General features: G+C 40.9%; 1 protein-coding gene across 5 annotated transcripts in view; it reads left to right on the forward strand.

Moving 5' to 3' along the window:
* The first annotated feature begins 13 nt into the window (after positions 1-13).
* The window catches only part of arhgap21b (Rho GTPase activating protein 21b), a 46,452-nt gene continuing 20,158 nt past the window's right edge, over positions 14-26,307 (forward strand). For 2 of the 5 annotated variants that reach the window (XM_033636773.2, XM_033636774.2), the window contains exons 1-7: positions 14-211; positions 9,368-9,550; positions 9,726-9,747; positions 17,363-17,455; positions 17,865-17,943; positions 18,029-18,083; positions 24,540-26,130. In XM_033636773.2, the coding sequence (XP_033492664.2) occupies positions 140-211; positions 9,368-9,550; positions 9,726-9,747; positions 17,363-17,455; positions 17,865-17,943; positions 18,029-18,083; positions 24,540-26,130 (2,095 nt within the window). In that variant the 5' untranslated portion in view covers positions 14-139. Of the gene's footprint in view, positions 212-9,367; positions 9,551-9,725; positions 9,748-17,073; positions 17,123-17,362; positions 17,456-17,864; positions 17,944-18,028; positions 18,084-22,552; positions 23,165-24,539; positions 26,131-26,307 lie in introns of those variants that run through there. The other 3 variants (XM_033636775.2, XM_078173357.1, XM_078173356.1) reach the window with 2 other exon arrangements.

Consider the following 26,307-nt stretch of genomic DNA (forward strand, 5'->3'; position numbering starts at 1 on the left):
CTCTACAACAGATGGACTAAGGAATTAAGCAAGAATGGAGGTGTAAATTGGACCTAGAGGAACATATTTTCTTGCATCCTGCTGGAGCTACTTTTTGGATATGGGCGTTCATGGATAACAGGATTTTAAGTGAAGTTGAATGATGGCATCGCGTTGGGTTCATTCTTGTGAAGATGATGAGAGACAACAAGCAAGATCTTCCTTCTGTGAGGTAAACAACACAAGTCCACTTTTAAAATGAATCACGAAAGTGATTGTGGGGGGCAACTGACTCTCTGGTTTCCCTCTCTCAGTTTGGTGTTGGTGGGGGAGTAGTGTGTTTGACACTTTGGCCCAGCTGTTTGTGCTTGTAACAACTCCTGCTCAATTGTTTACACTCTATATCACACCAGTGCTTCATTATTTGGGTTCTTTTTCATAAGTTTGTCTGTGCTTCCTGGGGTTGATCATTGTAGATGTGGAGATCAAAACATCATGTTTCCATTGCAGAACAGCATTTAATTAAATCTGAAGTTTTTAAATCACTCATCACTGGTGGAAGTGGGAGGAGACAATGGCATTGAAGTCCTTTATTCAAGACCCGTCTTTCAGATTTTTAAGCTGTGACCCCTGTAATACCAGACAGGACACCATCTGCTCCTCTGAAAGCTTGTCGCCCGAATGAAGACCTTCATGGTAAACTGGGCAGCAACCCTGCACTCTTTGAAATGGAAGGGCACCTATTTATAGAATCTGTAGTTTTCTTTGATTCTCTCGATTGCCTTTAATCTAATATTCAGCTCTTCACTTAAGCCTCCCTCCTTCTATGTGAACAGTCTGTAAATGAGGGATTGAAATCTCCTCATGTCACTTCAAACAGACTTGATGTACCAAATTTGATTTTAGATCATTGGAAAGAGCACAGGGGAGCAAATGACACTCTAGTGCTCACCAAGATATTAAACCAATGAGCAAGTAATAGACTCAGTCTTAATAGGTTTGTTTCTATATATTTATATTCCAAAGTTTTTTTCCCAGAGTCTAACAACTTAAAGCAAGAACAAAAACTTCTTTTCATGTGTATAAAACAAGCACAATGATATTTTAACTCACTCAGAAATCACTCTACAGAGACAGCTTGTGTTGGATCCCTGTCTTTTTCACTGTCACAGCTAAAAAAACAAACTCAGATAATGTGCTTACCTTTGCTATTACGGCCATCTGGATACAGCCTCTCAACTTCTAAGTGAGTTAAATGAATGAATTTAACAGCAGTTTAGATGCAGAAAATGTGCTCATATTCTCTTAAAATAACTTCAGACAACTCCTTGTCGCATTTTAGAAAAAAGTGTTTGCATTATACATGAACATGTTTTAGGATTGTGTTTTCTAACAGTGTAGTTAGTATGATGCGAGGGATAAACCTCAGTACAGTTCAGCCAGTGGAAATCCTCCTTTTAGCAGTCCCTCTAATAAGGCTGCCACACAAACCAATTCATGTGCTAATTTTGAGCCGGAAACCCCCTGGAGTCTCTGGTGCTTCGATTTTCTGGAAATGACACTGTGGAATTAATGACTTCATAAATTTCTGAAGTGGATGTTTTCTCAATCACTTTTGAAAACAAATTGTGATGGTCTCAGTTGAGGAAAATCAGTCAAAAGATGATGGTAATAAATGGGTGTGCCTTTGTTTTTTATTCAGAGAAAGAATGGCCTTGTTAAACAAGCAGCAGGGAGAAGATGGGTTAATGTCTCAGATGCGAATAAAGAGGGAGGCCTTCAACTAAGATCTGTTGAATTGTTAAAATGGGACCCATCAGAATCAGAAGTATTTTACTGCCAAGTAGCTTTGTTACAAGGAATTTGACTTGGTTGTGATTTGGTGCATAACTATAAACACAGTGCGAAAATATAATTTAAAGAAAAAAAGAAAGACATAATATAGAATAGAATTGAGAAATTTTGAAATAGAATATGAAAAATATGTCTGCATTTAAGAATATGTAAAGTTATAAAAGTGACGGTTTTAAAAGTGTGCAGTTGTGTAGGAATGTGCAAATGGTGGATGTAAACCTTTTTCTTAAGTATTATTAAAAGAAGAACTTTACTGGGCTGTATCCATAGAAAACAATATTAAATGATATTTAGAAAGTTTATCTATTCTTATTAGAAAACATTTCACTTTATCCCCTTTGTTTTTCAATTGTAGCTACTTTAATGCTTGTACAACAACACTTTAGTGTATATTGTATTAAAACAACTTGCCAACTTGGTAGAGAAATAATTTAGTTAAGTTTTTTGTCTTTGGCTTTTGCTGGTGGTTTGATTTCTCCTCTACACTGGAGCATTTGTTCGCTTTATCAGCTGAGTGCATGGTATTCAAACATTGCAGCTGAATCCAAACAGCAGACACAGTTGGCTTAATGTCTCCCTCCGCTACTTGGATTCCTCCGGTCAGATATTGAGTTTGCAGCACCGAGATTTTCGATTGGGTGCTGATCAGTCTGCTGTTGAGTGATATGTCTGTGGTAGGGCTTTTTCTATTTGACCTAAAATTATAGTCATATAGCTTATAGCTTTTTCATCTGTTGCCTGCACATCAGCACGCTATGCTCCAGTAGAACGACAGAAATGATAGTGGAGTGAAATGAATTACTGCTTCAGATGATGAAGCATGATCCATATTTAGCTCTGTGGGGTGCTATTGACAAACAGACCCCCCCTCCCTGTCCCCACAATCTTGGCCTCATTAAAGCTCAGCGTTTATCTCATTTAGGCTGGCTGCCTTTTACAGAGCCCTCTGCGCAGGCATTGTATGGCTAACTGATGGCAATCGGAAGGGAAAATTGACCTTCAATTGGATAGAAGAAGTCTGTTACTTCCTGTTGTCTTATGGTTGTGTCTGTGATGTCTCAGGGGAAAACGTAGGAGATGGGCTGTGCGATTCAATTTTTCCTGCTTCCACAGTTTCTTTGTAGTGAAAACATCAATGTCATCTTGGACAGAAAAGCTTGTGATGTTTTCTGTGTCTTGCTCATCTCATAGCTTTATCACCAAATCATTGGAGATGCATAAATAGAGGGGGATATTTTAGAGAGCTGACAGCTGTTTTCCTTTTGTCAGAGTCACTGCTCAGTCCTGCTAAATTCATTCCGTATAAGCAATGTGACAAGTTAGAGCTGTGTTGGCACAAACAATAGTCCCAATGTCTTTGGTTCAAAATCTTGAATATTGATATTTCATAAAAGCAAAAGTGACATTCACAAGTCAGTAAGTGTTCAATGTACAGCTTCAGCAAAACTTTGTGAGAGACCTAAACATCTGTGTTTTTGAAATAACTCTCCCCAGGAAACCAAAGGCATCAGTAGTTTCCTCCCACAGATGAGAGTGGGATGTATAAGCAGTCCAGTCTCACGGCTAAATTCCGCCGTAGACAGTTTACTTGTCACTACAGCACTCCTTCTCTCTGGAAAGACACGCTTGCTGGCCTGTTTATTTATTTTTATTCTACATTTAGACTCATGCAAGGGTGATGCACAGCCATAATTCATTCAGTGTTACTGTTTCCAGCAGATGCAGTGTGGCATCCATATGTTTTATTTGGTTGTATCTGGGTTGATTTTTCTTGGGTATTCCAGGAAGAGTGGAAATACATTTTTTGTGTGTTTATTCACCTGAGGATAATGAGGTTATCTGTTTACGTGCTGAACCACAATTTTACTGTTAGTATTTTCCTGTGACGGATTTTGTTTAGATGGGCAGCTTGGGGTGCATCTTAGTATCCAATTCAATTGAGTGGTGCATGGGTAATGTTTTTTTTTTTTTTGTAGTCCATCCCAGAATTTAAGATTGCCCTGGCTCCCTCGACAAAAAGCCAAGGGATCTTTCCATGGATTTTGGATTATTGTAGAAAAGAAGCTTTGTGGCTAACAAAAGTTTATGATACATGCATTTTTCAGCAAAGTAATTTTCACGAATGAACACCACTGTTATGCTTTATGAAGTAAAACCTAATGTTAGGCTATAAACAAACTACACTACGGTCACATGACTACAGCGTCACCACCACAACAAGACTGTAAATCCGTGTCCGGTGTGACGTTTTGTAGTCTCATTTAACCAATTGTTAGCAACCACCTTTTTTTAGACACGGAAAAGCTTCAAATTTCAAGAGTGGGATGTTTACTGACGTATTTTATCTCATAGAACGTGAGAATCTCTTAAGCGTTTGTTAAGCACAGATCTTATTTCAGGCATCTTACCAAAAACCTATTAAAAAAAAAAACCCTATTGACTTTGAGACGAGGGAACCAGAAGTACAAAAATGCTAACTTGTTGCTGGTTTTAGGACTCATTCCTGCTCCACAAACATAAAAATTGGCATAGAGTTAAATCAGAGTTTACTGAAGTCAGCTCTATGACAATGATATGATTGTAAAGATGAATTATAAGCTCCACAACGGTAATTAATTACAGCATACTGGGTAGGTCTTTGTATTATTTTGTCAATTCACTGCAGTTATTGAGGTCGGCAGCTTGTACTAACATGTATGAAACAAAGATTATGAATGCAGATATCGGTTTCAGTATGACATTGTTTATTGCCCAACTCAACAATTAATTAAAAAAAGGAGTATCATACTCCCCACTGTAACACACATCAAGTTTTTTGCTTTTTTAGACAATAGTGCTAGAAGAAATGTAATGAATAGATGCCAGCATTTAAAAATCCATCCTCCATGAACATAACCCTGAGACTTTCCTGTGTCCCGTCTGTATGTTACAACTATAAGTGTAGCATGAACGAAACGCACACCATGTGTCTGCACAGACTGAGTAATGATGCTCCTAACCTTGTCTTGCACTACATGGCTGGAATGCCTAGGTCTCACCAGTGGCCCTCTGTATCATTATCTAAGGCTTTTCACAGTTAAGTGCTTGGTTTGGACGGGATGTGGTGTAGAATTTAGCAGCCCACAGAGAACTAGGTTTCCTCACATTTTAAGACTGTGTACTTGTCTGATGTTTTTAGAGCTGATGTCATGTGGTGCTTGTAATGTGTCATTTGGTGATGTCAGCAGAGGGTTTTAAACACACAGGCCATGCAGTGTGGTTTCATAGTATTTGTTAAAATGAACAAGGTGGAAATTCCAGTTTTTTTCCAGTGTGTACCTAGCCTCCAGATATTAACATTTGTGGTGTGTAAACAGCTGTGCACGTACAGCTTCATCCTAAATTTCTGATGTTCGTGGGTGGTATTGGTTTGCCTGCCCTTTAATCTCTGCGGTAGAGGAACCACTTATGTAGTTGCCTTACAATCTCTCACAAAATGGCCACTTGTACTCTGACATGCCACTTAATGCACTGGTACAAACGGTTTACCATTTGTCAACCAAGAACAGATTTTGAAGAGCATTACACAATTGTTTTATGCCTATGCATACAAATAATATGTAAGAGATGCCGCGCTTGATAGAGCTCTTTGAAAAGCTTCAATCTAAATACATGAGAATGGGTCAGGGTTTGTAGCCATAGTTCATTGTTGCACGGTAAAACAGATGTAAGAAAATGTCTCACGAAATTGTCTGTAGCCCTCCATTGGAGGTTTTTTAGTGCAGTTGTACCAAACCTTGCATGAAACCTTATAAAAAGACCAGCCTTAGAAGGTATTGTACTAGTGCCAGTAGGTGTTCATTCATTATTCAGGGGACGTGTTTACAGGATAAGGGTCAGCAGGTCCCAGGAAAAGATCAACAGTAGTGATCTGTTAGGCTTCATCCACACTAAAACATTTTATTTTTAAAACGCATGATATGTTTATGCATTGATATGTTTACACCGAGCGTCCACACTACTCTGGTGTTTTGAAAACCCTAAAAGGGAGAACTTTGAAATGCTGCTGACCATGTTTTAGTTCAAGAACTCCAGGATTGCATTTTAGTCCGGACTGGCGGAAACAGATTCGCTCTCTGATAGGGTCTTATCAGTCATAATGTGTCAAGCCAAAACATTATAGCTAGGTCTGGGTACCTTTTGTGATGCTCCTTTCCCATTGCTATGGCTTCCTCCAGCGATGGATGATGCTCCAGGCACTGCTCTGATATGTCGCCATGTTTGCTTTCAGTGACTCCCAGTGTCTTTTTCCGACTCATGTTACTTTCAGAAACAGTTCCACCTCTTTGTTGATCCAGGCGAAGAAATCTCTGGTCTTACTTTTGCCATCTCTTACGTATTTTCTGTAACTAAGCGACCAACTTCAGAGTAGACAATCTGCTTCCTGTTTACATTGGCACACGCATACCCAGTAGGGTTGTATCTGGCTCAAAATGATGTCAATCAAATCAGATTTGGCAGTATTATACGAATATTCGATGGTTTGTTTTGTTTTGTTTCAGTGTGACAGCGGCATTCATGTAATGTGAAATGTGCAACATTTCTTGCAGAAACTAGACATAAAACACAAGCCAGAGACTGTCATATTAAGTATCTGTGAGCTGTAAATGTCTGCAGCTGTCTGTGCCTAAGAGTTCTGTGAAAGTCAAGAGCGCTTACTCCGCAGCAAAATCTGGTCACCAAAACATCCCCAGAAGTACACTGCACAGCACGCTGACGAGCAAAAAAAGAAAGAACTACTGCTCGACTTGAAGCAATCTCAGTCAACCGAGGGCTCGCCGACTAACAATTCGAGTCTTCAACTTTTAAGGGGCAGCCTCAATGCCAAGTGTTAGTAAATGGTCATGTGATAAGCGTCATCAGGTGTGTTAGTGTGGACGTAGATTATTTGTAAAACGGTGCAAAAACGTTTGTGTGTACAGAGATCACTACTGTTTTAAAACGCTGTATTAAAATGAAACTATATTTGTGTGGATGTGGCCTCAGTCTTTCCAACTTCCCAGCTTGTCTGGGGCTTTCAGCCAAGGGCATTCATCCGGAGACATGATGGGAATCCTTAAAAAATCGGTGAGGCATATGAACTTTCACTTTGAAAAAAGGCTCGGTAATTCCCTAAAACACCTGGGCACTGTGTTTTTTAGCAAATGGCACTCTAGCAGGACTAAATCAGTGCACTGGTGAATATTTATGGCAGCAGGCTGGTGAAAAGGGATTAACTTCATTAACTGCACTGCCCATGTACATCATAATGAAGGAACAAGTCAATCAGTATGGCTCATTATTGTGTTTAATAGTTTTTGGGACCATGATAGAAATCTATGGCACAGAGGAAGAAGCCACAATAAATTAGATTTTGCTGTTTCTAGTGGTTGAAATCAGTGTTCCTACTCTGAGACACAGGCCTGGTCACTGCGTGAATCCAAGTGATATGCAACAAAGGAACAAATGCAGACTAAAAACTCTCTCCCAGCTGCCTCACCCAGTGCAAATATCAGTCTAGCACTCTGGTGATTCAGAAATGGGTGAGAGAGGCATTCATTTGTGGGTATGAGAGAATAAGTGCATGTTTTGATGTGGGTGTTCCCTTTCATGTGCTCTTTTTCTTTGTTGCCCCTTTTCTGACAAGTAATCTCATAATTTCCTCCTTTATGTTGATTCCCTTTTGACCTCTTGTCACAGTTATTTGAAAGCATTATTAATCTGGTCTGTCAGGTTTGCACCATAGTCTTGCTTTGTTCTCCGTCCTTAATAATAGCTTTTTTTTATTAGATAAGAGGGAAGAGGAAAGGGAAACCATGAGGGAAATGTGGGTCTGGAATTTATTAACCTGGAATGTCACAACAGTATTAACTATGCAAGTGGCGATGATAGCAATGCCTGGCATGTGTCTGTCAGGAGGCCCACACCCCCCTCTGTCATCCACATCTAAAGATCAGAGGGTTGGAAATCGCCCCGTGCTCTGGCTGCTAAATCAGATCCAGTTGACTGGGATTGGCCTGCCCGAGACATGAGGGGAGCAACGCAGGCATTTCAAACATCCAGTTGATCTATTGTCATATCACCACTAGTCCTTCTGTGGGTATGGATTTGAATGTTTTCTACTGGCACCCAGGACTCATGCAGACACAGACTACAACATGGAAGTGTTGGTATCACAGAACAGCCAAAGCTTGGTAATGCAGAGTAAAACCTGTTTTGCTAGTTTCATCAAAATACATGGGTGTCAGCTGCACCTGCGGCTCTGTTTCCCAGCCAGCCACAGTAGTACTATGAGTACTTACTATCTACAGCATGCACGTTTGAACTCCTTAATGTGTTCAACAGCTCTGGGTGCCACTTAAAATACATTTTGTTCCAAGTAGTTTATATAACTGCCTCTTTCAGAAATATATGGCTGAAAAGCAGATAAAACTTGGTCGCTGAGAAGCAGTAAAACATACTGCAGAGGAGACAGTGAAACATGCTTTAACATGGTACAGCCCTCCAGGCACACAATTTATTTCTAATGAACCACTGAGTGTGAGGCTGATTGTTCATGCTGTGAAACACTCAGAGCGGTGGGATGGGGTGATTTTGGTTTTAAGTTAGCGTGAACAAACTGTTGCTCATGTTTGTTTTTTTTAAATGTGGTTTGGCTCATTCGCTGCTCCCTGCAACAGCTGGATCAAGTGGGAGAGCTGCTCGGATTTATTTATTTCTCCTTTAATCAAAACATGCTGTGCAGGTCAGATAAGCAGAATTTCTGTTTAGTTTTGCAAAAGCATTAATCACAAGTAGACACACCTCTTGCACATTCTTTATCATAGTTTAGCACTGGTTATGTTAACGTGCAGGTAATTCACTCTGATCTTCTGACATTTGACTCAACATATCTGCCCAGGCAGAGATAGCATGAATGCAAGCTCATCAAATTCCTCACATTGTGGGGGAAAGTCTACGCTTCAGGGGGGAGGGGGAGGGTTTGTTTGAGACATGATGAGGAAAAATACTTTTTCAGTTTAGTTTGGAATACAAGACTGAACCGAGGCGTTGCTGAAAGTTATACTGGAACAGAGAATATGATATGGGGAGACCTGAGTAAAGGGGGGGTGTTGCTGCTCACATGACTCCACAAAGGTGTCAGGCTATAAATAGCCAGTAAACACAGGGGTGGGTGTCCGAAGGCCTGAAGCCTGACATGCTCTACTCTCCTGCTGTGATAGGATAGCATGACTTTACTGTAAACACTGGACGGCTACTGCTGTTTTTAGAAAGCCCATTCCCATAAACCATGTCCAGCTTTTTATGAATGACTGGCATGACTTTAGTTGCAATGTACTTTTAGTAACATTGTTTTTGGATTTTAGCACGGGGGTATTCCAGCATTTACACTTTCAGTTTCAAGATAACATAGCTACATGTTTTAGCAGAAATTTCATTGATCCTCTGATAAGTGTAAAAGTGAAAGTAGCACCACTCAATTTAAATTCCTTCCTCTATCTTTCTCTCTGTGTAGAATGAATCTCCAGATTGGAGAGGCTTGGCTGATTCTCCTGGAGTGCAATACGCAACAGAAGAGGAGCCGTTCTCATGGCCGAGACCTAAAGCTGTGCGTTTGCGGCGCACGTCCCAAGGCTTCGGCTTCACCCTGCGTCACTTCATCGTGTACCCACCGGAGTCGACCATGCACTGCTTCCTGGTAAATTTCCGAATTGTCTTTGCTGTCAAACTTGTCAGAAGCTATCATGAGTTTCATACACCAGAGTGTTGTTTGCTTATTGCATAAGATTACATTGAGTCAACACAAAGCCTGATAGCTAAATTCTGTGACCGTGAACAACAAAGTCACTTGAGCATTTTCTGTGTTTTTACAGGAGGAAGATCACGGCCGCAGAGGTAAGCAGAAAAACTCAGCTGTTCCTCTTCATGCCTGCCCTACAGCACTGCTGAGTCAGAGCAGTGCCTCTGACTTCTAATGACTCTTAATCCATCCACTCTTTGGCTCTTTTTGCTTCCTTATGCGATGAGAACAATGTAGCTCCTGTGTGTCACTGACCTTTGTGGAGGCATGAAAGGTTTGGTCAGCACCACCTGTTTCTGTCCTGCACTGACCCACCTCTTCATATTGTTTTCACTTTGTTGTTCTTGCTGCTTTTCTCCCTCGTTATAAAAAGGCTGTCAGAAAGAGATGGCCTCAGTTTTACTGGGTTGTGTGTCTGTGTTTGATCCTTTTTTCACCTTGTTATTCTCATACTATTCTGTTCTCTCTCCTCATAAGGGACAAGCCTTACATAAAACCCTTGGCCTAAATTGATTTTGATTTGTTAAAATACAAAGTTACATATTTAAAATGCTGCTTATGACAATTTTTACCAAATCTGTAGTTTCCACTCACCATTTCGGCTTGCCCAGTATCACCCTTACATTTTTTAAACAGATGTTTTTGTTTTTACTCATTTGCCTTATTTTCACAAAAACACAAGCAAAGGTGGTAACCAGCAGCCGTGTTCCGTAATTTTTGTAAAGATATCCTACAGGCTCTAAAAATACTTACAAGTTTGTGTATTTAAAAAAAAAACATGGCCATTATGAAATCCAACACATATCCTTGAAGATAGAAATAATGACTCTTTTGCTTTTGCTAAAGACAGACTTAATCAGTTAGGTCTTAATTTCAGGGTGTCTACAGGACCCTAAAAATTCCTTTTAAAAGACCCTTTAATTCAATATTAAGCCTTAAACGTCATTACATAGTCTTAAATTTTAATTTGTGAGGTCTTAATAACAACAAACATTTTATCTAATTTCACTTATTCATCTTTTTATTTCTTTTGGTTAAAATAAGTCAAGCTCTTCTGCGTAAAAGTCCACGTTCCCGATGTGTCAGATCTTTAACCTAATACTGTCTTTTTACTTTATACTTGCACTTACCTGATGGCAAAATATAGATTAATCTAACTCACTCTAATAATCATATGTCTACATAAAACCAACCTCTGCACAGGAACACATATACAGTACTTTCCTTTCCTGTACTTATCTGCAATGCAACGTTTTTTCAAAAATACGTCTGGAAAAGGTCTTAAAAATCCTTAAATGTAAGTTTCCAACACCTGTAGACACCCTGAATTTACATCCAGAGGAAATATTATAGCGATATGTTTTGATTAATATGTCTGTGATGTTTAATTTTGACCAGTGTCACATCTTATACCAAAACATCACAGTTTGACTCTAATTTTATCAAGCAAAACTCTTTATGTCATTTTAAAGTCTGAATTGAATTTCTGACTCTAACTATAGTTGCCAAGAAGACAACTTTAAGCTTTGAAATCTTGCGTGAGATCCTTAATGAAAGAGGAGAAAGATTGTATTGTACTCAATCTGGCTTCTCTTACTAGAATATATTTCATTTAGATTTTCCTGATAGGAATTCTCTTAGATTGAGTTAAGTCTGCCTGTCCCGTCCTGGTGTGATCACTGTGATATCCCAGGAGCTTGTTTGTGGGCTTTGCTCTGCGCTGGGTCTGTTGCCAGTTGATGACCGTGGGGAGGTTGCTGTCACTGGAATTCGTCCATGTGGACGTCAGTAATTCCATTAGGTGTGTAGAAAAACTGAACAGGAAAGCACCACTGTAATTCACCCTGAGCTCGTTGACGAAGTGAAGTACTGCGTGCACAAGTAATCTCTTTGTTTTCATAGCGCATGGGGAATCCCCATAAATCTGTTTTAATTTTTTTCAGAGCTCGTCATGTGTGGTTGTGTTACAATTACATTTCACGACATTTCTTATTTAATACCACTTTATCTGTCGACATCATTTGATTGTAGGATTATTGATGGGTTTTAAAGAGACATTTTCACAAAAATTGATGAAGGAAAAACATTTGTAATGTGATACGGTGAACTAACAGGTAGAGGCATTCATAATTGATTGCTCACACACAGCACAGCAGTCAGTCGAGCTCAGATATTTATGTCACATGACTGTAAAGGAGCCTTTTTACACTATAAAGTCACTAAGCAATATTACAGTAACCAAAAGATTTATTGTGTCCTATCAAGGTATTAATGTTTTAACACTGAATCATCTAGCTGTAGATGTGGATTGATTAACTGTATGGTGCAACAGATCATGTGGGCTGTTGTGTAGTATGACATGGAGACGCCACTCACTGGTGAGCAGAGGGCATATAGTCACATGATCATCTGCACATACTTGTGCGTGAATCTGTTTACAGCCCTGTAGTAATTACAATTGCTGCTTTCATCCAATTAAAATCTTGAATGGGCTGTATATAATGTATGTACATAATGAAAGTGCACACAAATATCCAGCGTGGCACAGACATGCTTTCTAAAAACCACAACATGGCTTTTGATCTTGATAGAGGCTGCTCTAAATAGCAGTCCAATTATGTTTTCTACAGCAGCTGCCCGTAACCACATGATACAATGGTATTGTGGTGTCTCAGTTCCAAATCTGAACTGTTTCTGCGACCCACTTTGTGATTTCTGCAACAACAGGGAGATACTGGAAAGTACACACAGAGCCTGCCTGTTGTCCAAATTTAAACTTCATGTAACAGCACAGGAGCTCACATTAAAGCAGCCATGATTTTTATTTCACCCAAAAACTAAAACCCTGTAGAGGACCCTTTAGTCTGGAGCCTTGTTGCTTCTGACGGAGTAAGCCAGAGAATATTAAAGAACCCTGGCAGTTGCATAATGGTGGACACAGTGGCTCATAGGCATCAAGCCAATATTGAAGAAAGAAAAAAAAGACGACCTGTGATGGTTTCTATTCCAGACTGGGCTATCCTGGTCACAGTACCACATCAAAGAAATGGCAATAGGCAGAAATCAAAAGGAGGGAGGAGAGAGCAGCACGCTCAAACCTCTGATGCTGTCTTTTTGTTCCTAAATTGTTCCTTTTTTTGGCACTTAATGCCCACTTATGAATAAAAATCACTTTGTCTGTATGATAGATTTCATCTATGGGGCAACATGGATTTTTCTCCAAAGCATTGGAAGTTCCTCCACCGAACTTAAGTTGACATCCAGACGCTTCTTACTATGAAAAAGCACAAAGGAACCATTAATATACCTCCTGGAAATTCTTTATATACAAGATTGACAACTTTTAGAATTTAAAGTAGCATGCATAGAGGCAGCCATATAAAAAAGCCATATTTAAGTCCATTAATGCACACTCTTTTTTGCAAATAAAGATCATTTTTGAGTGTATTTATCTTAAGAAAAAGACATATATGGACTGTAGAATTAGAGGGCTGGGTTTTCAGAGAGGGCTCTATTGAAGGCAAAACCACTATCATGTGGGACATGTAATGACTAGTATATCAAGGGTAACAAAAGCCTCATTTTCACCAAGCAGTCTGGTTCAGTTCAGTTTGTTACACATTAGAACGGTTATTTTTGTGTTTGTATTGTCAGAGGTTGTGGATGGTATCTATAGCATTGTCCCATTCCGTCCTGTTTCTTTGTCATCCCTCTGCTGAGGTACCTAGCACACTGATCCTATAGCAAAAGGTGAAGCTAGAAACGCTGCAGGATATTTATTGGTCAAGAGAGAGTTGTCACTCTTGCTCTACAAGGATTCAGTGCAGCAACCCGCTATTTTTAAATATCCCATCGATTGTGACGGAGACTGTAAACACTCCAGTCTGTTCTTTGTTTGTTCTGAAAATGTGGGCGTGCAACCCGGTTCCATGCACGATCAATGAGTTGCAGACATTCCTATGTATTAACCGTGTAGAGGCAGTAACGCGGCTATTAACAACCCTGCCTACATTTAAGAGGACTGTCTGCAGTTGAAACACTTAAAAGATCTAGGGTTTAGGTCCATGTCTGTATGGGTTACTTACCAGTTCAAGGGGTACCTCAAGTGTTTGACACTTCACAATAGTTATATTTGTGCCCCCTCTCTTCCCTTACAGATGTTTTCCTTGTTGCTAGATGTAACATTTTGATTGATTAGCTGACATGACAAGATTACATATGAAGACAGGAGTCAGTTAGTAAAGGTTGAACGGTGCTCACGGCTCTTGCATGGACAGCGCTAGCTTGCTGTTCTGTGCCCGAGCTAGAAACCGTAACCCAGCAGAGTTGCCTTCACTGATATAAATGGCTGTGCAGAAACCGAAGAGTCCTTGTCGTGTGAAGTGATTTGGTAGCACTTCACTTGAAGGTATCTACATAAGGGTGACGTGACACTGTCATGAAGTTGTCATAAACATTATGTACATGTCATAAACGTTTATGACTGCTGTCATTAAGTGTCATTCAGTTTTTGTAATGACAAGTTGACATTGTTTGGGTTGTCTTGATTATGACAACTTGACATTAATCAAAGTGACATTACCAGAAGTTGTCTTTGTCATGACAAGTTGACATTAAATTAGTTTGGGATGTCCTTATAATGACAACTTGACATTAACCAGGATGACATTACCAGAAGATGTCTTTGTAGCAATCATTATGTCAACTTGTCATTAACACAAAAAGAGGTGCATTTCTTGTTAATGTCAAGTTGTTATGACAAAGACATCTTCTGGTAATGTCACTTTGATTAATGTCAAGTTGTCATAATCAAGACAACCCAAACAATGTCAACTTGTCATTACAAAAACTGAATGACACTTAGTGACAGCAGTCATAAATGTTTATGACATGTAGATAATGTTAATGACAAGTTCATGACAGTGTCATGTCATAGTTATGACAGTGTCATGTCACTCTTATGTAGATACCTTCAAGTAAAGTGTTACCAGTGATTTACACCTACGCACATCCAGATGGAGAAGCCTAGCTTACTTTGGAAGCCAAAAGCCCGACAATATTTACATTATCTAAATCATATGATGGCTGAAGAGGTTAAAGAGTCAACAGCAACACCTAGACGCATCCAGGTGGCACTTTGGTATTGATATAAATTCATAGTAGGGTGTTGAAAACAAGAAACAGTAGGTGTTTGTTTGCCAAAAAGTCAAAACCAGTCTTGAAATGTGGCCCAATATTGATTAACAATTTGTCAAGACATCAACAACACAGTCCTCAAAATCCAGTCATGCCTATATCTTGTCCTGTGTATGTTCAGACTTACTTCTTTTGGGGGTTGTTAATGGGCAAAACACTCTGATTTTGTTTGATATCAGACCTTAGTTTGTGGAAAATTTCACGTATCCACCAAACAATTTACAATCTACAGTCCAAGCCATGGGGACAAAATTTAGGCCTCTTGCTTTGACCTTTGCTTTGCTGCAAAGATTAATGATGTCATTGTGTTGCTCATCCTCTGACACAACTGGCCATTTAAATGAACTGTGGTTTTATTCAGAAGAAGGCAGTATGTGCCAAAACATTGATTTATGAATAAAAACATTGCATCAGAGTTATGAGTGTGCTGCTGTCGTCCCCCCAGAGCGCAGCATCACCATCAATTCCCCTATTGTATTAGAGTCTCCTGCTTCTAAAGACAAAGCTCTTCTGTTACAGCTCTGGGGTCAAGTTTGGGTTCACCTCTGATTGAATGTTCTCTTGTCAACTCCTCACTCTCTCACATTAAGAAAGTCTGTCTTTAACCTAATGGAAGTGCTCATTGTTGTTAGTGTTCATTTTGAAATGGGGAGCTAGTTTCATGAAGGGTTTCTTGAGTGTTTGCTTATTTAAATTGAATTTTTACTCACAAATCATTCTGCATTTTTTTTTCTTAAATAGTCTTAGATAGCTTTTCAGGCAATCCGCCAACTGATTAAAATAGTGCAAATGAAACCTGGCAATGTTTTCATTTGCTTGGGCAGGGTTTACTCTGGTTTCAGAGGAACACCCAACATTTATTGTCAACAGATAAAATCGAGATTGATTCTGTGGAACTTTGAGTGATATGGCAAACAAAAGGCATTTCCCTTAGTTGGTAGCAGCACTAATTAGGTGATGAGCTCATGTATGGCACATGTGGCAGGGTGGTGCTGCAGGGTATAAAGAATCAGATGTTTTTATTGTTCAGTGTTGAAGTACTAAGATAAAACTAGTTGAATGGATTGTGAGTACTGTAAAAAGAAAGACCAATTGTGCACACATTGTACAGTTAACTATTTGATAAGTTGAATATTAGTCCATATATTTTCTGTCTCTATATATTATGTCATGTTCTTGAAGGTGGCAAAGGCAAAAACACGGAGCTGCTTCCACCGTACATTTAAATATTTACGGTGGCTCGTGTGTATGTATGAACAGCTCCATTGTGGAGGTAGTGATGCAGTTCTCTGGTATGCCACCAGAGGGAGCATGTCTTGCAGCTGTAGTTGTATGGGACTCCTGTTGCAGTATTACATAATGTGAGTCCCCAGGATGTGATTCTGCATGAGTAATCTCGTGTGTGAAAGAGAGAAAAATGGAGGCACAAGTGTGTCTGTGTGAGGTTTTCAAAGGCTTATAGATTACTGCTGAGTACAAACGATTAATTAACATATGAGGAATATAAAGCCACCTGATTGCCCGTGTCCCCCTTTCTAATGGCTTAAACACAAAACATTAAATAGTATCTGCTCATATTGTGTCTGTCACAGGGCCAGAAGTGTGTGTGTCTCACAAATGAATGTGCTGGCTGACACTGAGGATGTTTATGCTGATCAAGTCAGAACTTTTGGTACATTTTTCTGAACTATCACGCCTGTTTTCCTGCTGGCCTTCTCATCCCCTGTAGATTGTGAGCCATCGTGGGCTGACTCACTAACAGAATGTTAACTACTGGTGAAAGATTTTAGCCACTCTTTGGCTGTGCTCGGAGCTATTTCTCAGTTTATAAGGAAAGAGTGGGAGTTGTGCAGCTGAGCACACTGTCACTCTACCTTCTCTCAGTCTCCCTTTCTCTCACCCCCTCTTTCTTTCTTTTCTTTCCTTCATTTTTTTTCTGCAGCCATGCAGCTGCTAGGAGACAGGAGCAGCATGAGCAAACAGGTTTCCTCTCTTTAGCTGCTTTTATCCACCTCCCTAAAACCACGCCATTTCCCCCATTGAGATTTTTTTTTGTTCTTCTCTGAAGCAATTAATGATCACGCCTATTCAGAACTGTTGTAATACGGGCAAGCATTGGCTACAACACAGTCTGTTCTGCTGTCATAATGGTGATTCACATGTCTCCAGATCTCGTGACAAACCTCCCAGTTTCTCTCTCATTCTCGTACACAACCATTCTCTCTTCTCACCTAAATGTCATGAACAATTTACTGCTCAGTCAGGCACTCATTGGTAGGCTTTGTAGTTGTTGTTTTTCCACAATTAAGGTTCAGCCTTCAGTATAGTGCTTCTTTTACCATAAGAGTTTTAATTCCCTTTCTTCCTTTGTAGTGTAAAACCCCAAAAGTGTAGACATGTCTATAATGTTTATTAGTGCTGCTCTTTATTTTTTGTTTATTTTACAATTTAGATGCTTTAATGTTTTGTATTTTATACTTGTATAATGTGTACTGACCTGTGTCTTTTCATCAGGGAGGCAACGGAATAGGCTGGAACCCATGGACACTATTTTCGTGAAACAAGTCAAGGAAGGTGGCCCTGCTCACGGAGCTGGGCTTTGCACAGGTAATAACCAATCATAAAACAGTCTTGTTTCCTTCATAAAAGCATATTTGAGATTGATTGGGACGTTAAGTTCTCAGAAGTCATGCAATTACAAGAACCTCTACTTCCTCTAAGTTATTGTACTGACGTAGAGTGTTGCAAGCAGAATGGAAAAAAACGCAAACAGTGCAGTTTTCAGTAGTGGCCTGACAGTATTCATGCTGTGAAGCAAAACACTAGCCATGCCCTGTAGTTTTGGGAAATGCTTCTTTATTAGGTAGACATCCCAGTGAGTTTATGTTCTAGTCGATACTGGGAACCTTCGGCATAGTTACTGTACACTTCAACATCACAAGACAAAAAGCTTACAGTGTTTTACTACCCCTCTCCATTACTGATGTCATTACTGCTGTTTTCTTGCCCTTATTAGGTGATCGACTGGTAAAGGTGAATGGAGCAAGCATCATCGGGAAAGCCTATTGTGAGGTTATATCCTTGATCCAAGACAGGTGAGGTTCAGTATAAATTCGTTTGGATGATTGTGGTCAGTCTGTGTATTTTCTCTGTATTAAATCTCTTCTTGTCCACCAACAGTGGTGACTTCCTTGAACTTTGTGTGATGCCAAAAGATGAGGATATACTGCAACTGGTAAGTTTCTCAGTCCTATTTTCCAAATGGGGTTCATCTCATATGTACCACTCTATTAAAACAAAAACAGTTTTGAAAGTAAATTCAGTTTTTAAAACAGAAATTGCTAACTGTTTATAAAGTACCACAATATTTTCCATTATACCTGATCTCACAGAGCTGCTCTAGTTTAGAAAGTTCATGTTGGGACAGAAGTCATGAGATGCAGGCAGCCCGCATATCCCATCAGAGTTTTCTATCTAGGCCTCCTAATCAGGCCAGAGCGGCCTTCCTGTCCTCAAACCGCTGCTAACACTACTGTCGAAATGGCCTAATTGAATTGGTAGAGCAAGCATTATGTAAAACACATATGCAGACATATTGTCATGGAATTATATAGACAGCTATATCCGTATGGATGATATTTTGGCTTCTTAAATGCACAAAGGTAAAAGTTTATTGAGCTAAAACAAATTGTCTTCAGTCTGTTCCACACAGTACAGACCTACATTAAACAGCTGAGTTGTAGAAAAGTTTTTATGCTCATTGCTCTGGCTGCTCAGGTCCTCAACATACTTAGACAATATGGATCACTGCCGCACACATTGAACTACATATGGCAACCTTAGTGGTTTGTTAACTGTTGCAGATGAAGTACTATCAAAAGAAGCAACATAAGTAAATGAATTCTAATGAAACAGAAAACCAACCAGGAAATGAAGTGAAACACAGATTTATTTTCGTCTTGTAACTAATGTTTGTGTAATCATTACGTGACTGTGTAGTGACATGGTCTTTCCATTATGACTGAGATCTCTTTGACAGCTTTGACATTGGCTAATGCAGCTGCTGTTTGTCAGACATCAGAATAGATAGTTTTAGAGAAGTGGCAATGACACTAAACTTCCATGAAGTTTAAAAGTAGCTGAAAATGGGTGGGGTGATATGGCCCTAAAATAATATCACAGTCTTTCAGGGTATGATATTCTTGGTGACATGAAAAAAATGCTAAAGGAATATTCATTTCAAAAACATACTATTGCAGCAAATTACATGTTGTAATTTTATATGTCAGCATAAACTTAATAGTTTGCCTTCAAATATTCAGTAAAAGCTAAACAAAAATTATCTGTCTGCTCTTTAGTTTTAAAAAAATAATAACTCAGAGTGAGGTTCAGATTCTATGAATGAAATATGAATAGTACAACAAACAAAATAAATCACAAATTATACATCTAAGCAGTTGCCAAATGCAGGCGATTTAGCTACTACTTTGGTGTCACACATTCACATACATTAAGTTTTTTGTCGAGCTTCACAAAGTCTTGCGACAAAATGATCTGGTGATGCCGATCCCCATAATCGTACTGTTCTCCCGCGTGCACACAATGAAGACAAACGGGAGACCTGCTGTGCTGCTGCCAGAGGAGCCACTAACTGAGTTCACTCCAAGCAGCAAGTCGCTAAAATGGTTTAAAAAGTCCAGGGCTGTTCTTAAAACATTAGGGAAGCCCAACCTAACGGTGCCACTGGTTGCACACTACAGAAGGCGCTCCCCTTTTTGGAACTTAACTCCTCCACCATAGAGCAGGTAGAAATTTTGCTTTCAGCCATGCTTGTTGTTGCTGTGCGTAACGGTAAGACATTTGGTGAAGATTCTCAGTCATCCAGGTCCGAGTAATCTTAAAGGGGAACTAATGTTTTTTTTTCATCCCGGGCCCTATTTTCCAATCTACTTTTGTCTAAATGAGTGATAGGATGTTCAATATTTGACATTTCTCCAGTACGAAGCCAGGGCTGACCTGCCTGCAGCCCGTGAGCACACGCTATATTAAATAATAGGGCACTCAGACAGCGTCAAACAACGTCAAAATACGTCTACTAAAAGTGCATGTTGTTAGTATAATTATCCGACAACATAACAGAAAGGAGAAATGAACGTCTGTGTTTACCTTTAGCTGGATTCGGACATGTTCCTCTGCCTGTTGCTGCTCCCTCTCTCTGTTCTCGTCTGCTCTTCAGTTTCAATGAGCTCTACATCCGTGTACATCCGTGTACTCCGTGTTCAAATAAATACGGGCGGTCATCAAATTCAAATGACTCATCCAGATCCAGTTGGTCAAAATCGGGTAAAAATTCAGCCTCGACTACTCCAACAGAGTAACTCCTTGCGTTTGTAAGGCCATTCCAGTGATAATTTCCCGCAACAACTCAAATCTGGTGAGAGGTGAGATTTCAGAGCCAGACTTTCACTCTCTGAGTGAGTGTTTTGACTTTCCACAACAAACATGAATTTTTATCCAATTTTGACCAACTGGATCTGGATGGACCGTATTTATTTGAACACAGAGTACACGGATGCAGAGCTCATTGAAACTGAAGAGCGGACAAGGACAGAGAGAGGGAGCAGTGTTACTTCGGTAGCACATATACTAAAATTGCAACAGGCAGAGGAACATGTCCGAATCCAGCTAAAGGTAAACACAGACATTCATTTCTCCTTTCCGTTATGTTGTCAGATAATTATACTAACAATCCAAGCCTATCTGTGTGAAAAAAAGCACTTTTAGTGAACATATTTTGATGTTGTTTGACGCTGTCTGAGTGTCCTATTATTTGATATAGCATGCACTCATGGGCTGCAGGCAGGTCAGCCCTGGCTTCGTACTGGAGAAATGTCAAATATTGAACATCCTATCACTTGTTTAGACAAAAGTAGATCAGAAAATAGGGCCCAGGTTGAAAAAAACATTAGTTCCCCTTTAAGTGATATATGGTAAGCAACTGGACTTGCTTGAGTTTCTTGAAGACGTTTCAACTCTCATCCAAGAGGCTTCTTCAGTTATAGAAATGAATAGAATTGAAGACGCCTCTTGGAAAAAATAGCAAGTCCAGTTGCTTACGATATAGCATTAAGGTAATAAGAAGACAGATTTATGTCCACAAATATAAAGATACGATGTGGTTTTGTTTATCATATTAAAAATTGTACCAGTATTATCGTTAACGATATGATATGGCACAACCCCACTGAAGATGTGCACATAAAACACTAAATGTTTGATTATTAAACTGAAGGCTACAGATTATTCATCAGAAAAAACAAATGTTTCATAACAAAGAATAAAACATTTTAGCTGGAAGCTTATTGTCAAATGTGTCTAAATACCAAAGACTGAGATCCTTGGGGATATGAAGATGTGAACTGAAGTTGAGTCTTCAGTACAGGAAATTATTAATTGAATATTTTTTTAACTAAAGCTAGCTTACATTATTGGGTGGTGGTAACTTAGCTGCATAATTGCAGCAATGTTCAATTTCAGGGCAGAGATTCTCGTGTGGTTCTCACGCATATATTTTTTAGTCAAATTTGTTAGTGCAGCGGAGCCATCGGCACAGTTTTTGATGTCTTAAATCCAAATAGGCTTCCCATAATGTCTCTGTCTTTTTTTGTCCTAACCAAGCTTTGCCAAGACAGTTTCAATTTCAAATGCGGTTTGCATGACCCACAAATATTTCCAGTGCAGAGATAAGCCCTCATACCTGTGTACACTTAAGATCTCATCATTAACCTTTTATGCATGCTGCAGGCAGCTGTTGGCAGCAGCAGCTATGCATTCTGCATATTCAGGGCGAAGCGAAGGTGCACTCATCTGCTCCATATCTATAGCAAATAACATTAAGTGCTTTGTCAGGATGCGCTGGAATCTTCTCCCAAGGGTCTATTGTTATCTGACAGCCTGTATGAATTATATAATGAAAGAGCATAGTTGTTAGCTGAAATTTTCCCTTGTGCATCCTTCATGTCCAGAATGAATCCTCATAATTAACTTGATAGATAAAGATCAATTAATCATTTAGGAGAAAAGCATCCAGTATTGCAATGTCAATATGTTTTGTTGTAACAACCAGTCATCTCTCTCTTTAAGCACCACACCCTCCCAAAAATGTATCTGAAACATTTAGAACGTGATGCCAGTGCGATATATTATTTAGATTTAACACTCCATCATAAGTCAATAAAGATTAAACATTAAACCGTGTGTGTCACAGAAAAAAATACTGCTCAGATCCACTTAACCCTCCTCTTACATCTATTATTAGTTATATTTTTTCCCTCTCTGATATCCAATTGACTGTTACTCCACCCCTCTTCCCTGTTAGGTCCTCCCTCTCTCTTGCCATCTTTTCCTCTGTAACCATTACACAGACGACTGTATCTTACACGTGTGTTGTGAAAACACTGGCCACAGTATTGCATCATAAATGGCCGGCAGCCACACACAAAAAAAAATATTTATTAATGTAGGCAGGCAAACTGATGAGGGCTGTCCATAAGAACAAGAGGATTATCGGAGATGCTAGCAGGATGACATTACACTGTAGGAGGCAGCACACACTTACTGCTTGGAGACAGGCAGCAGTTGCTTAGCAAAAAGACAGAGAGAGTGTACATTCAGGGTGCAGAAAAGGGAGGGAACTGAACGCCAGGGAAGCAGAGGAAATATTGAGCAGGGAAAAAACACAGAGGGAACAGCATGAATGATGAGCTGAAACCAGGAGATAATATCAGCTGACTGCCCTGTGTTTAGAACAGGTTGATGCTAAGGGAAAGGGAGAGAGGAGGAAAGAGTGGGAGGGGGGAGCTGTACCATCACAGCTGAATGTATAATCAGCAGCTGCTGCTTCTGTCATGTGAGCAATAGCAGAGGGAGGGTGGGAGAGAGAGACATAGACTGGAGGCACCTTGTTCAGTTAGCGTAATATTCTGGCTGAAGATGGATAGAACCATGGAGACTTAACAGCAGCATGAGAGGCGAGCTTCTGCTCCTGCCACCTTACCCAGGACAGACTGACACAGGCAGGTCGTAACGTGGAAACCCCTGCTCCATCTCTGCTTCTTCATCCCTCTGTACTGCTGCTGCAGCTCTAGTATATTTTTAGCATGTCAAGCCCAGTCATTGCTGGGGCTGTTTTTTATAATGTGTGCATTTTGCTCTGCTGGCATCTTTTTCTCTTCCACCCTACCTCCCTTGATTTCTTCACACTCTCGTTTTCACATGCTGTAACGGCAGCCTTTTTCTCTGGAAACTACTAATCTGGTAAGCAAACAGCAGACTGGGCACCCACTTGACGTTGACATGTTGTGCTTGTCTCATTTTGCATGTCATGCATGTCAGCGTTGTCATTACAGGATGTGGTCTTCAGGTCTTACGTTATTGCCGTTCAGCTGCTGTGGTTGACTGTTGAACGGTCAGCTGTGTGTTGGTGATTCAAATGTGTAGACCGTAGAAATGGCCGATGCACTGTGCCTGCAGTACCTGTTAGATTGAGCACTGGAGTGGCATCCAGCTGGCATCTCAGCGAAGCCTCGCCCCTCCTTCATCCTCCATGCCAGATGTCATTAGTGTGATAAAGGCCAGTGACCTCTGAACTCTCTTGCACACTCATGCTTACAGAGGGAGGAACAGAGGCTGGTACTGATTGTTGTGGCACACACAGCTTTATGTAAGATTGTAATTCGTCACCAGGTAGCAGGATCAAAGTCCTCATACCTTTACACATCTTTTGGGTTGTTGTGTGTGCGATATGTTGCGAGTAGCAGGTAGTGAGGCTAACGAGTCCTTTGAAAGCTTTAATTGTGTATTTATGGAAAATGAATTTATGAGTATCTGCAGTGAAATAGTGTAGGTTTTCAAACTGTGGATGATAATCAGGCAGGCTAAATATAGCACTTTCCTGTGAGGGATTGGCGACCTCCTGTCTGTCTGAGGTTGTAGTCCGTCAGTCTGAGGTGGGAAAATGAAGACACTGGTTGCCTGTCACCATCTGTGTCATTTTTTACTGTAGATTTTTATATTATCATGTTTGTTCAAATATGTCGAGTGTTAGCTACCTAAATCCTTATCTAACGTGTATTGATTGTTACACAATCTTTGCTAAAAATGACACAGTGCGGGCTTAATATTGATTCAATGCAAATAAACACCATTTCACATTTATTTGATGGTGTTCGTAGTTATAGTAGATATTGATGTCTTCCATAGATTAACATTTTTTTCTTCATATTTAAAATTGCAGTTCTTGGGCAGCAAGAAATCGTTATCTTGAGAATACAGGCAGGAATAAATGAGGGACTGCTGTACCATTAAAAATTTTGTTTGAAGCACCATATCTGTCTGTTAGTGGAAAACATTTTCTAGTTTGGCTTATGTGGTGTACTATCATCCGGAGCAGTGAACATTACCATGAGAACTCTAAATAAGGAGCAGATGAAGACCACTGACACCCCTGAACTGCTAACGCCTCCGCTCACTCATACTGCAACATGCACTGCCCACACACATGCATCCAGAAGCATTTGTAATATCACGCTTGACTTCTCTGTAAGCATCTCGTAGCACACTGTTGAATATTACACACACTTTGAAATGCAGCTGTATCTATTGTAACACTGCTTTGTTGCTCTGTCTCCAGGCCTACTCCCAGGATGCCTACCTCCGTGGCCGCAGCAGCTACAGTGGAAATGCCTGTCACATTCCTGAGCCACCCCCAGTATGCTACCCCAGAGTAGACTGTAAGCCTACGGGCATGGCCCAGGCGACAGACTCAGCAGCGCAGGTCTGCCGAGGGCCAACAGCACCTCCTGACCATGGGTACCGCAAGGAGATCACAGTGCCCCCGTCTCCTCCTCCTCCTCCTCCTCCTCCTCCTCAATCATATCCAAAAACCCAGATGGCAGTGTGCATGCGCAACGACAGTGTGAGGACTGTGGTGGTTCCTCCCGATGCAGCCCAAATGGGGCGCATGGGTCCAGCACATAGGATAGATTACATGGACCCTGTCTTTGTCAGGGGGAGGCCTGGGTCCCTGGCCCAGTATCCCCACCCTCGAAAGGCTGATGTCTATCCCAGCGGTCCAGGAATGGCTCCATACGGAGGTCAGGCACCTCACTACCCAGGCAACAATCAAAACATTGATTGGCGTACTTACCAAACGTACAGGGAGTACATCGACAATAAAGGAATCCATTCCCATGCTAGTCGGACTATCCAGGAGAGGCTGGACAATTTACGAGGTTCCAATCAGACCACCTTTGTTGCTCCTCATCACATTCCTCGTGGAGATTGGGGCCATAAGGGGGTACGGCGGAGGAGTACCTCCCATGAACGGTCATACCAAGGACCTCCACCTCATTTTAAGATTGCCCCACGCAGTGTTTCGCAGGACCGCATGACCAGTGCAGAGAGAATGGGCCATACCAGGAACTGGCCTCCTAGAAGTGTGTCCCAAGATGGCCTAATGCACAAAGCCCGGTCACACTCTACGGACTATGTTGACACTACGGAGCTGGCTCGGCCCGCTGAGAGGAGAGGAGGGTACGGAAGGGCAGACCAAGGTACGAGGCCCAGCAGGCAGTCTGTCCCCAGACATGCCATGCTCTACAGGCCCTCCGCTGGATACAGTGGTGGCATGAGAGGGGCACCGAACCCTTCTCTCTACTCTAAAGCACCAGATTCTCTTCAGACCCGCTCCTCACCCATGCTCTTAGACAGACACTCACATTTTGGAAAGAGCACAAGTGCTGAACATTCTCTTGTTGACCAAAGAGTTGCTGTCAAAGGAAACCATGCAGCCCACACTACCAGACAAGGCCAGACCAGGGTCCGGGCTGAAACCATGCAGACTATTGAGCCAAGCAAAGATGCAGCATTGGTAGGACAAAGGTCTTCTTCATGCTCCACCCCGAAACAGATGCCTCAGAGGCCTAGCATCCTTAAACCACCGCAGCCAGACTCACAGAGTCAGGTGAATGGGCGAAGCCCCACAGACACTGGGGTCATTCTTAGGGAGAAACCCCCATCTGGAAAGAACCCCAGCCCTCTGCGGCAGCACTCCTACATCCTGGCGGTAAACGACGATGGACCAGATTCCACAGCAGATGTGGCGGCATGCTGGCTTCCCAACGATGCACGTCGAGAGATCCGCATCCGCCGCCTTGGGGAACAGTGTCACACCTCCTGCTCCAGCAACCTGGATGAGTCTCTGGATTCCATTCCATTCATCGGTAAGAGAATAATCAGTTGTAAGCTTTGCCGCCCAGTGTTGTCATGGCAACGGCAGCAGGCAGTAGTAAGTTACATGAGGCAGGCTGGCAGTGCTGATACTGTAGCTAGTTAAAGGGCTTCCACCACAGACACTAACAGAAAATAAATGGATTGAAAACTGACCGTGGAGCCTGTGG

This window comes from Epinephelus lanceolatus, chromosome 12, assembly GCF_041903045.1.
Source record: "Epinephelus lanceolatus isolate andai-2023 chromosome 12, ASM4190304v1, whole genome shotgun sequence".
Lineage (NCBI taxonomy): Eukaryota > Metazoa > Chordata > Actinopteri > Perciformes > Serranidae > Epinephelus > Epinephelus lanceolatus.